Source organism: Diceros bicornis, chromosome 32 (genome assembly GCF_020826845.1).
Source record: "Diceros bicornis minor isolate mBicDic1 chromosome 32, mDicBic1.mat.cur, whole genome shotgun sequence".
NCBI lineage: Eukaryota > Metazoa > Chordata > Mammalia > Perissodactyla > Rhinocerotidae > Diceros > Diceros bicornis.
Genome location: NC_080771.1, coordinates 37,876,430 through 37,889,562, shown reverse-complemented (window position 1 = coordinate 37,889,562; position 13,133 = coordinate 37,876,430). Strand labels below are relative to the sequence as shown.

The window sequence follows — 13,133 nt, the reverse complement described above, 5'->3', positions numbered from 1 at the left end:
AGGGACTCACCAAGGCCAGGCCACAGTCTTCCTCCCAAATCCACCAATCAGATAAGCCCCACCTCCACTGGGGATGGAGGGCAGGTGCTGAATGTGATTGATGTGGTACTTTCAGCCCAGCACTTTACATGGTCTCACTAGCCCACTTCCCCTAGTAGCCCACCTCCCCTAGCCCTTACAACCATCTGGGCACCTCCATTTACACACCAGGAAGCCCTGGAACTACTCATGCGTTGCTCACCTGTGCAGTGTGCACCCGTCCTTCCCAACACTCCATCTAGAGTTTACCAAACCTGTTGTTAACGATGTTTTTTGAGAAATGCATGTACAATCCTTCACCAGTTCTGCCCAAGACAGGCCCAGACCTAACTCAGCAACCAGAGTTTCAACCATTTACCAGTCCTCCCCGCAATCCGTGTGCTCCTTCGTGCACAAACATACTCGTCCACTCAGGGGAAGAGCACAAACCCACTTACAGGAGCAGGGAGGAGCAGGGACAGACGCAGGGCTAGCCCAAAGCCTGGGGTGGGAGGTCCACACAAGCTGCACATGTGGGCACTTCTCCAAGGACAAGAGCCCGGCTGGACCTCTGTATCCTCTCTGCACTGCCTGGAGGTGTAGTCACCCACAAACACACCCCTTCCTCTCCAACAATCAGTTTAGAGGAATTCAAAAGCATTTTAAATCAGCTTAAAAACACAAAATGAAAAAAAAAAAAAAGGAAAACAAAAGACAAAAAAACAAAGAACTAAAAAAAAAAAAAAATGAAACCTACTGAGAAGGCTGTCTCAGCGATCGTTTTGAAAACATGGATGCACATTTTAGATAGCAGGATATCTTACAACAGATTATAATAGTGTTATCTAATATTTAAAGCTCATATTCTGGGCCGGTCCCATGGCTTAGTGGTTAAGTGCGCGCGCTCCGCTGCTGGCGGCCCAGGTTCGGATCCCGGGGGCGCACCGACGCACCACTTCTCCGGCCATGCTGAGGCCGCGTCCCACATACAGCAACTAGAAGATTGTGCAGCTATGACATTCAACTATCTACTGGGGCTTTGGGGGGGGGGAAATAAATAAATAAAGTTCATATTCACAAAAGGCAATAAAGGCTACCACTTATTTTGGAAAGCAAACATGTTCTCAGATGAGTAGCTAATTTAGAGACCATCTATTTCAAATATTTAATTTCCAATCTTGCTTTCTAATTAACAACATCAACAGTCATCATACCTTCCAACAGCCACAACATGCTGCCCTGAGTGAGGCTCAGCGAGCAAGATGAACATCTCTCTTTCAGAGCTTTCTGTGATCATAATACCTAATTCTCAACATAAGCAGTGATACGTTTAAGATACTGAAATTGTGAGTCCCCGTGTTCCTGGCTGGGGGGCCGCAGTACCCAATTCAATAGAAGTATTTATAAATTCACGCCTAAGCGATGGACAGCTCTCCCCTTCCTCACTGCTCTGCCCATGTGCCCATCACACCCCACATAAACAAGGGTTTGAAGCAATTCTACAACTCACAAGCATCTGTTCGTAGAACATGAAGCAGGCCTAAGATTTTTAAAAGATGTGGTTTTGTTTTAAATAAAAGATAACTTTGCACTTTTAACAAAAATTTCTAAAAACAATAAAATGACAGCTTGGATTTGGGCTTCAATAAACACCTCTTCTGCTTTCTTCACAAAAGCAACCCTTTTCAAATAAAAACCAGCCAGGCGTTCTAACACACAAGGAGCTGCCACCTTAGCACAGGCCGCCCCCATCGCCCGTTTCAGGAAGAAGGCCGCACACCCCCATTCTGTAGAGGACTCTGCAGGCTGAGAAGCAACAAGTTCCACCCAGAGTGGTTACTGCCCTGAAGCTCCGGGAGATTCACTGAAGTCTTAGGTTAAAATGGTTTCCATTTTTCAATAAATCCTCCTCCGGCTTCTGAGTCAAAATAGCCTCAAGTCCTCCTCCCTGAGCAGGAAGGAGACCAACAACTACTCCCCCAGACAGGGCCACAGAAAGAGGGATCAGTCCCCACAGTGGACATCCTGTTACAAAAGTGTGCAAACACGTGCGTCAACAGTGCACACATAGGGGCCGGCCCTGTGGCTTAGCGGTTAAGTGCGCGCGCTCTGTTGCTGGCGGCCCGGGTTCGGAACCCCGGGCGCGCACCACTTCTCCGGCCACGCTGAGGCCGCGTCCCACATACAGCAACTAGAAAGATGTGCAGCTATGACATACAACTATCTACTGGGGCTTTGGGGGGAAAACATAAATAAATAAAATCTTTAAAAAAAAAAAAAAAACAGTGCACACACACAACAAAGTGCAAGTGTGAGATGAGGGCCAGGTGTGGAAGGACCTGGAAACCCAGGCCTGCGAAGTACAGCAAGCTGGCCCCATACTCGTTCTCAGGCGGTGCAAACGGGAAGCCCTTTCTGAAAGCTACTTGGCCTAGGTGTATCAAGGGCCATAGAGGGGCCAGCCCTGTGGTGTTGTAGTGGTTAAGTCCGCACGCTCCGCTGCTGGCAGCTCAGGTTCGGATCCCAGGTGCACACCAATGCACTGCTTGTCAGGCCATGCTGTAGCAGAGTCCCATATAAAGTGGAAGAACATGGGCACGGATGTTAGCCCAGGGCCAGTCTTCCTCAGCAAAAAGAGAGGAGGATTGGCATAGATGTTAGCTGAGGGCTGATCTTCCTCACAAAAAAAAGAGCCATAGAAAACATTTAGTTTCCATAACTCACTAATTCTACTTCTGAAACTTTAACCCAAGGAAACCAAACCTAAAAAAACATGTCTGCAGTAGTGATCAGTATGATATTATGAGGCCAGTCCAAAAAACAAAAAAAAAAGAGAGCAGTAGGGGAAGATATGAATGTAAGACCCTTACAGGATTGGTTAAAGACAAGGAAAATTTCTGAGGTGTAACAGGTGAAACAAAATCTGACCCTGAGATTCTAAACAGAACATGGCATTTGAACACTCTGGATAGAAAAGACACTTCCTCTGGGGTTTTGGGGAGAAAAAAGGAAAAACGGAGGAAGATTGGCAACAGATGTTAGCTCAGTGCCAATCTTCCTCAAAAAAAAAAAAAAAAAAAGACACTTCCTCTCCCTGGAAGACCCTCCTCCGCCTTCCCAGGAAGTCCCACGAGCATCCCTATGAGACACCAGCACTACTGAACAGACTAAAGGCCCTCCTTCCGTCTGCTGGATCCACCTGCTCCCCTGGGGAGCTCTCTTGGTAATAATGAACGAGTGACTGACAGCGCCAATGCTCCCTGTGAGGGCTACGATGGAGTCACCGCTGAGCCTGAAACCAGAAATGTCTACACTGAACCCAACCAATGGCCACATGTCATTTCTGGGAGTTAAGACCTTTCCCTAAAGAGCTTTAAAATGGAAAGTTACTGCTCTTCTCAACCTCAAAGTAAAGGTGACAACAGTGAAAAACATAAGCTTCTAGAAAACTGAGCATGCGGATTTCCCTCCAACCCGTGAGCTCAGGCTGAACCTCCACATTCACGATGGAGCCATGCACAATCTCCACGTCCTGAAAACGTGTCTGAACTGTGACTTGGGAAAAAGGTCCTCCTAAGTTACCAAACGCCTGGTCAGGAAGCCGTCTCGTCCCCACTCTGCTTCCAGGTTGGCTGCGCCCTCGGGAAGATGGGCTGGGGAGTGGGCATCAGTCTGCATGCTGATTTCTGGAGACAGGTGTGGCCCCAGGGGCCCGATTGACAAGGCACTTCTGAGGCTGCCTTCCACCCTTATGCGTCTGGGGCTCCCAGGAGCTGTGCTTCTGAGCAGGACTGGCCTTTGAGTACCCTCCTCCAGGCCTCCCACTTGGGTTCCCTCGAACAAACACACAGCAGCCACATCAAAATCAGCACTGAGGGGCCAGCCCATTGGTGTAGTGGTTAACTTGGCGCACTCCACTTCGGTGGCTCGGGGTTCACAGGTTCAGATGCCGGGCACAGACCTACACACTGCTCATCAAGCCATGCTGTGGCCGCATGCCATATACAAAATAGAGGAAGATGTGCACAGATGTTGGCTCAGGGACAATCTTCCTCAGCAAAAAGAGGAAGATTGGCAATGGATGTTAGCTCAGGGACAATCTTCCTCACCCAAAAAAAAAAAAAAAATCAGTACCAAAGTATAACGGAGCTCCTTGACAAGACAACCAGTTCTCCAGGTGTGACCCTCCCGAGACACAGCACAGAGCAGGTATCCAGTGCCCTCGGGTGTAAGAAGAGATCAGTAACAGGGTAATTTTGAGGCGAGAATTAACTGAGAAGATATATAAATCTCTTAGTAGGGTGCTGGGCACACTGCAATCATTCATAAAGGTTAGCAACTTCCATGATTATTAGCTCCAAGCAGTCAGCTTTTATTTACAAGGTCAATTCAGTTCAAACTTCCCTTTTTATTTCCCTCGCCCTTCATATCATCATCGAGTCCTAATTCCAGAGTAGGGATGAGACTTAAGATTTGCAAGTGAGGTCATTGTCAACTGGGCCTGGGGCAGGAATTAACTGGCACACAGAGGTCACGTGTACAGGACAGGGATCTGTCTCACTCCTTCTTCAAGGCCACACACTGTACCATCCTCTCCTCCAGAGGCTGCTTCTCAATCGGGTATGTATGGGGTTGGGTTCAGCCCAGGAGTCCTGGTGCCTTCCTCCCCACCCTGGAACTCAGAGCTCAGGGAAGATCCAAGATTCACCCTTTCCATGTAGAGGACAGAAACCCCACCTGCCTTCAGACATTCTGAACACGACAAGGGACACAGGTGCTGACAGAAGTGTCTCCAAAAGGCAGGAAGGATCCAGCAACCACATGAGACTGGGGGCAGGTGCCCAGGGTGAGGAAAACACAGGGGCCTGTGCTCACCCTCCTTTTAAGACGGATCTCCTGTTGCTTAGACTAGAGCATACGTGTGAAGACCACTAGGAGAGCCAACATTAAAGAACATCAGATAGACTTACCTTCATCGTCTTCAGGGGTCCTCCCCTTGGATTTATCATTGTCCTTAGTCTTCTGTCTCATCCTTGAGGTGCTAAAATAGTAAGTGCCACCTACAAGGAACAGGGAAAATGTTTCACAACCAAGATCTGCAACCAGGGGACACAAAAGAGAAGAGCATATTCTCAAATGACCAAACCAAACTGAAACCTATGTGCAGAAGATTTAGAAGTCTGAGATAATCATTCTTAGTATAATATTTACTAATTACAGAATAATAAACTACTTCAACCCACACATCTATGGACAGCTAATTTTCAACACAGGAGCCAAGAACATAAGATGGAGAAAGGAAAGTCTCTTCATAATTTTATTTTATTTTTTATTTTTTTATTGTCCCCCCGAAGCCCCAGTAGATAGTTGTACGTCATAGCTGCACATCCTTCTAGTTGCTGTATGTGGGACGCGGCCTCAGCATGGCGGGAGAAGCTGTGCATGGGTGCGCGCCAGGGATCCGAACCCGGGGCCGCCAGCAGCGGAGCGCACGCACTTAACCGCTAAGCCACGGGGCCGACCCTCCCAACACCATTTATTGAAGAGACTTTCCGGGCCGGCCCCGTGGCTTAGCGGTTAAGTGCGTGCGCTCCGCTGCTGGCGGCCCGGGGTTCGGATCCCTGGCGCGCACCCATGCACAGCTTCTCCCGCCATGCTGAGGCCGCGTCCCACATACAGCAACTAGAAGGATGTGCAGCTATGACGTACAACTATCTACTGGGGCTTCGGGGGGACAATAAAAAAATAAATAAAATCTTTAAATTATAATAAAATAAAATAAATGGTGTTGGGAAAACTGGACGGCCACATGCAGAAGAATGAAAGTAGACCATTATCTTACACTATACATAAAAATTAACTCAAAGTGGATTAAAGACTTTAATGTAAGACCTGAAACCATGAAACTTCCAGAAGAAAACATAGGCAGTACACTCTTCGACATCGGTCTGAGCAGCATATTTTCAAGTACTATGCCTGACTAGTGAAGGGAAACAAAAGAAAAAATAAACAAATGGGACTGTATCAAACTAAAAAGCTATACAGCAAAGGAAACCATCGACAAAACGAAAAGACAATCTAACAATTGGGAGAAGATATTTGCAAACCATATATCTGATAAGGAGTTAATATCCAAAATATATAAAGAACTCATACATCTCAACAACAAAAAAACTAACAACCCAATTAAAAAATGGGCAAAAGATCTGAACAGACATTTTTCCAAAGAAGATATACAGATGGCCAACAGGCACATGAAAAGATGTTCAACATCACTAATTAGGGAAATGCAAATCAAAACTACAATGAGATATCACCTCACTCCTGTCAGAATGGCTATAATTAACAAGATGGGAAATAACAAGTGTTACAGAGGATGTGGAGAGAAGGGAACTCTCATACACTGCTGGTGGGAGTGCAAACTGGTGCAGCCACTATGGAAAACAGTATGGAGACTCCTCAAACAATTAAGAATAGAACTACCACATGGTCCAGCTATTCCACTTCTGAGTATTTATCCAAAGAATATGAAAACATGAATGCATAAAGATACATGCACTCCTATGTTCACTGCAGCATTATTCACAATATAAGACTTGGAAGCAACCTAGGTACCCATCAAAGGAAGAATGGATAAAGAAGATGTGGTATATATACACAATGGAATACTACTCAGCCATAAAAAAGGATGAAATCTGGCCATTTGTGACAACATGGACAGACCTTGAGGATATTATGCTGGGCGAAATAAGTCAGAGGGAGAAAGTGAAATACTGTATGATCTCACTCATAAATAGAAGATAAAAACAACAAACAAAGGGCCAGCGCGGTGGTGTAGCGGTTAAGTGCATGTGTTCCGCTTCAGCGGCGCGGGGTTCGCAGGTTTGGATCCCAGGTGCGCACCGACATGCTGCTTGTCAAGCCACGCTGTGGCAGCATCCTACATAAAGTAGAGGAAGATGGGCACGGATGTTAGCCAAGGGCCAATCTTCCTCAGCAAAAAGAGGAGGATTGGCATCTGATGTTAGCTCAGGGCTGATCTTCCTCACAAAAAAAAAGAACAAACACATACACACATAGAGACAGAGATTGGATTGATGGTTACCAGAGGGGAAGCGGGGAGGGAAGAGAGGGAAACAGGTGATTAGGCACATGTGTATGGTGATGGATGGCAATTAGTCTCTGGGTGGTAAACATGATGTAATATACAAAGAAATCGAAATATAATGATGTACACCTGAAATTTATATAACGTTATAAACCAATGTTACCGCAATAAGAAAAAATTTAAAAAAATAATAAACTAATTCAATTTATGAAGTATCTTTGTAATTTAAATTAGCCAATGTGAGGGAATAAAAATTAGTTATGAACATAAATTTGAGAAAGTGTCATGAGTTTGTTGGAGAACAATCCCTTCAATACATACAATCACTTGAAATGAATTTAAACACATGCACAACACAAGTGGCTTTAGCACATGTAGCAATGGCAGCAACCCAGTGCCACCATCACCAAGACAGGCCCACATAACACTCTTAACATGAAAGGTTCTGTCTTGTCCAAGGACTGATCAAATCAGTTTAAAATGGGGGAAGAAAAGAGTCTCACAACCACGACCGAGCCATACCTTTCTTCACAGACACTAACAGAACCACAAATGAGACAACCTGGACAGCCACCACACAGCATCAGGCTGTTTGGAGAGTGAAGTGTGTGCCACTGGGCGCACGTGTAGATTTAAATGAGAAAACAGAGCAGACGTCCAAGCTGCCGCCAAGTCAGAGCTCTCTGACCATGTGTGGGCACCAGGCTGTCCAATGCACACTAGGAGTCCGAAGATTTTATTTTTCCCATGTTCCAATTGAATAAACGGGGGAGTAAAATTACAGGTGTCAATCCTTAAGGTCCTCTGACCTCAGGTCAAGAGAGAGCAGGACGTCAGTAGCTCATTAGACGGTGCAACTCTACTGGAACAGTAAATTCTCTGTAGGCTGTTTTCAGTTACCTTCTGGATGTAGGACATACAGAGCCACTTTGTAAATCCTTACTAAATGTTCTTGGAGCCGGCTAGAGAACATGAAAAACCTTTTTCAAGCAGTCCAATTATTGCTATACATCAGAATTTTAAAAAAAGATGACTGAAAACAAGCAAAAATGGCCCGTTCAGACCTCAGACAATCTTCCTTTTCGTAAACTTCATTCAGAGCATCTAAGGGCTCACAATAAATAGAAGCCAAAGGTCCTGTTGGTGATTTTGGTGTTTTGTCAACATCAAACCAGCAACATTATCCTCATTTATTCACAAATGCCACAGCCTCTGTCACTTCTGTCTTTCCATAGATACAAACCTAAAAGTTTCCAGAGTCTGACTGGATTCTGGACTAGGTGCTGTTTCAACAAAAATCCACTGATTCCTTCAAAGGTAGGGGTGAGCAGTCGCAACTGTAAACTCTGAAAAAAAAGGATACCAAGGATCAGTCACACCAACACCACAGCACACCAAAGCAACGTGGGCTAATTCCCTGCTGCAAAATCTTTTCTAAAAGCTCAAATATTTATTTATTTGTAATGTTTATGTTGCCCTGAAATGTGAAGTAATAGTCTGAGCATTATTTCAAAGTTTTAATGCAACATAAAAAAAAAAATAACATCAAAACGTCAAAAGCAAGTTAGCAAGTCAAAGAAATGCTGAACTAAAGGCATGGCGCACTGACTGCCATTCTGTGGCCTGAAGCTCACAACTCTCCTGCAGGACACAAGGAGCAGATGGGCTACCAAAGCAACTGCCCAGGACCTTTGCTCCCGACGTCGCCAGATGACTCCCTGTAGAACATTTCAGGTACTACAGCAGATTACTAGTCTATATTTCTAAAGTTCTGTTTTCAAGATGAGTATTTTCTCACTTGACTGTTTTATGTTTTTAAGATCAATGGTCTAATTTAACTTTTTCTATCTCTCTGTTTGCAATTTCTTCATCTGTTTTACTTATTTATTCATTCTTAATTTTGTCCTTAGCTCATCCGTGCTGGGCTGCTGCCATGGAGAAAAGTAACACCTTGCCCAATGTCCTTTGGTAAGGAGTACATTACATGTAATTTCCTGTTAGCAATAGGATGAAAATTCCTAGTCTATACAACCATTGTCCCATTTAATTAATACTACTATTCTTGGCTCAGCAATGACCAATAGTCATATAAGGGAGGGCCAGAGAGTTGTGGACTGGGCCCAATAAACATCAGTGTGTCAGATATAGCAAAAAGAAAACTGCCATTCTTCAAAGTCAGCCCCAGTGCTTGTGTAAACCAGGTTATTTTAGTTTATTACTATTACAGCCACTGGTGAGATAATCTTAGACTTCCCAAGTATGCGTGTATTGCCTACTTCAGCCCTTATGTTCATAGAATAAGCACAGGGTAAGACTAAAGATTATAAATTATAATTTTCCTTCTCAATAGAACTAAAAAGACAAAAAAAAAAAAAGTATAATATATCTACAGTTGCCCTCAGGTTCAGGAAGGGTGGCCAGTAATCTAGAATATGATTATAATTCAAATTGGTCCTCAAGCGATGGTAAAATATAACAACAATAATGAATTACGACCTAAATTGTGAGGGCTGAGATCCTAAGAGACGGCTGGAAACAAAATCAACCAAAAAAGCAGCAGGACTCAGGGTCTTTCTTCTCGGGGCGGGGTTAACCCCAGGAGGGCCCGGCACGCGGCATCAGACACGACTAACGTGTCAGGAACGTGTCGAGCTACACGGTGTTCCGCTCGCACACGAACCCTCAGACGGCCCGCTCCCACTCGGAAGGCGCTGGGATGCACCCCGGGACCCGGTCCGCACGAGCCGGAGTCAAACAGTTTTCTGCTAGAAACGAGAGACATTCTCGCTGGACTCGATGTTGAAACGCCGAGAAACAGGCAGAAACATCAACGCACGACATCGGGCTGGAGATCCAGGCTGCGCCTGTGCGGGTGCTTGCCCGGCTCTCCCCGGGCCGGGGCGAGCTCGGAGCACACCTGCAACCGCAGCACCTGGACGCCGCCGCCGAGGACCCCTGACCGGGGGTCCGGGCGGGGGCGCCGCTCCGGCCCCGGCCAGGCCCTGGGGTTACCTGCAGGGCTCGGCCTCCAGCCCCGGCGAGACCCATCGGAGGCGTGTGGACGAAGTACGGCCACCTCCTCCCGGCCCCGGCGGAGAGGCCCGGGCTCCAGCCACAGTAGGGGCGCCGCCACGCACCCGAGCCGGGACCCTGGCGGAGGGAACGCAGAAGCAGTACCACGGCCACCATCTTGGCCCGGAAGCAGCGCCTGCGCCGCTGCGCCTCCGCGGGGCGCCTGCGTGATCGCGGCCTCCGCAGCGCCTGCGCGGTCCTGCCTGCTAAGGCTCGGTACCCTGCGCCCGGCCTCGGGAGACTTACGGCCAGCTGGCACCACCTAGTCCGAGTAGGGTTCCCTAGTTGTTTATGGAGGTGCCGTCCCGCGCGGAGCGCCGCCTCTAGAGCTGCAGCCTGGCAGGCCCGGGAGGGAGGGTGTCGGGACCCGGCGCCCGGCCGCGTGCTGGGACCGCCCGCCGGCTCCGGGGAGGACTCGGCCGGGCCCAGAGTCACGGGGTAGAGCTAGGAGCCTGAGGGCAGCGGTCGCCGGATCCCGGCCCTGACCCCGCACCGCGACCCCAGCCCGGCCCGGTCTTGGCGCGCGATGAGGCCGCAGGCCTGTCTGAGTGCCCGCGTCGGTGGTCCGCGCACGGAGGGCCGGACGTTCAGACGGCCGGGGGTGGGGGGTGGGGGGGAGGCGAGCGCCTGGCGCAGGCAGGAGTCCGGGATCTGGTCCCGCAGAGGGCATCGCGGGCGGGTGACCGCCTCCTCCACCGGCCTTTTGTCCCGCAGACGACGGCCCGTCTCCGGAGGTCACTCCAGCCCAGCCCGTGAGGGCTTACGGCCGGACACCCGAGAGCCGAAGGGCAGATCGGGTGGACGTGTGACAGAGACACTTATTTCTGTGCTTTTCCGTTTTCCCCGAATCCCCCACGACGAGTCCTGTAATAGTGACCGGTCTTCCCGAGTGCGCCTAGTGCCCGGCTCCTACCAAACACCCATGTCATATTCACTGTGAAGTAAACACCTTTAATAGCTACATTACAGGCGACGAAACAGACCGAGAAAACGAAGAGTCACCTGCCAAAAGTTGCAGTGAAGGCGCAGGGCCGGGTTTCCGAGCTGGTCTGACCGGTTCCGGCCTGCGCTCCCCCACCACGCGCTGGTTACAACAGTCGTCTGGCGACTGGTACAGCCTGCCCCGCCCTCCCCTGACACCAGACAGGGTTGGGGACATTTTTTAAATGAAGTGTCCTGACTACTGGTCCTCAGCGCTCGGGCAGCGGTGCCTTGGCAAAGGCGCTTGCTTGTGGTTGTTTTGTGGAGAGACCCGCCCTAAGCCGGGGCTGCCCCGACCTACACGCTGAACGGCCTTGTCCTCTTGCAGTCTTCCTTCACAGTCAGTCCGTCCTCCCCAGCTCCTCCTCTAGGACTTTTCCTCTCGCTGGTAAAGTTGTCCCGCCCACTTTCTGCCTTCCGGCTGGCTCTGTCCTGCCGTCACTCAACCCAGGTCTGTCCCGTGACTGTGACTGTAACCCAACTTCCCTGTGGTTTCTTGCACCCTCTCAAAGCTTGTGCAACGCCGCCCTGACAGGAAGGGACCAGGCCCCTCACCCTCGCCCCTGTTCCCTCGTCACCCTGCTCAGAGGGTTTATGACTCAAAGCATCTAACAAACTTGAATGTGTTTGGGAGGAGTACAAGATGCAATCCTGGGGCCGCCCTGTGGCTTAGCGGTTAAGTGCGTCTGGGAGTCCGCTGGGCTACTGGCCGCCGGGTTTGGATTCTGGGCGCGCACCAAGGCACGGGCGCGCACCAACGCACTGCTTGTCTGGCCATGCTGAGGCGGCGTCCTGCATACAGCAACTAGAAGGATGTGCAACTATAACATACAACTATCTACTGGGGCTTTGGGGAGAAAAAGGGGAAAAAAGGAGGAGGATTGGCAATAGATGTTAGCTCAGGGCCGGTCTTCCTCAGCAAAAAAGAGGAGGATTGGCATGGATGTTAGCTCAGGGCTGATCTTCCTCACAAAAAAAAAAAAGATGCAATCCTATAATTATTGTTTGAAATAAAATTGTTACTGTGGTCGAACCTCCTTGCCTGGTGATTCAGTTGGAAGCAGTGCAGGGCAATGACGAGCCTCTGGGGAAGGAACGCTGGCTTCTGTCCTTCTCAGCCTGTGACCTTGGGCAAGTTATGACCTTCTCCCAGCGTCAACTTTCTCATCAGTGAAATGGGGATAATAATTATCAGCAAACTGAGGCTGATATCTGCTCTGGGTTTCCCACAGGGTTGTTGTAAAGATAAAATGCAATAAAAGTATGTGAAAGTAATTCGTGAACCAGGAAACCAGCCCTTCATGTCTGGGAGTTATTCCTAGGACATTGTGGGAAATGAGGTTCTGGGAAAACAGACTATTGATTCATTTATTCAAACTCATTTATTTAACAAGTGTGCTCTGAAGGCTGGCTGTGTCCTAGGCCTCAGACGAGAGGTGAACTGTGAGCCCACGCTGCTCCAGTCCCCCTCTGCTGTGGCCTAGAGGGAGGCTCCTGTGGCCTTGGCAATAGGGGTTTAGTTTAAGGATTCAGATGCCCCATGACCTGGACCCTACAAGAGATTGTCTGTAGGACAGCTGGCTCACCAGAGCCCCCTGGCTCCCAGACCCCACTTCAGAGGCATCTTCTCCTGCCAAGACATCAGCTTCACTTTCAGCCATTTCTGTCCCCCGCTCTGCCTATTCTTTCTGTACTTGGTAACTTCTGTTTACTCAGTTGTACTTCCTCCGCTCTCTGAACTCTGCATGTCAGGACGTTTCAGTGCAGCTTCCCTTAACCAACTCAGAGGCAATCTCATGGTGAACTCCTGGTTTGAGTCAGGACACATCCTAGGTGTCTGCACTGCCACCTTGACACCAGGCACCATCCGTTCTAGGTCCATGAGCAAAGTGAGGCCTCAGGAGGTGTGGAAGGGCTGCCCTTTCAGCCTGGGCTGTGCCCACAGCAGAGGGCG

At 48.8% G+C, this 13,133-nt stretch overlaps 1 protein-coding gene across 9 annotated transcripts in view; it reads right to left on the bottom strand.

Moving 5' to 3' along the window:
* SPG7 (SPG7 matrix AAA peptidase subunit, paraplegin) overlaps positions 1–11,492 on the bottom strand; it is a 40,489-nt gene extending 28,997 nt beyond the window's left edge. For 6 of the 9 annotated variants that reach the window (XM_058528515.1, XM_058528516.1, XM_058528519.1 and 3 more), the window contains exons 1-3: positions 10,139–10,330; positions 8,370–8,472; positions 4,989–5,078 (exon numbers count right to left, since the gene is read on the bottom strand). In XM_058528515.1, the coding sequence (XP_058384498.1) occupies positions 4,989–5,078; positions 8,370–8,472; positions 10,139–10,315 (370 nt within the window). In that variant the 5' untranslated portion in view covers positions 10,316–10,330. Of the gene's footprint in view, positions 1–4,988; positions 5,079–7,648; positions 8,340–8,369; positions 8,473–10,138; positions 10,331–11,200 lie in introns of those variants that run through there. The other 3 variants (XM_058528521.1, XM_058528522.1, XM_058528524.1) reach the window with 3 other exon arrangements.
* Between the last annotated feature and the right edge of the window lie 1,641 nt (positions 11,493–13,133).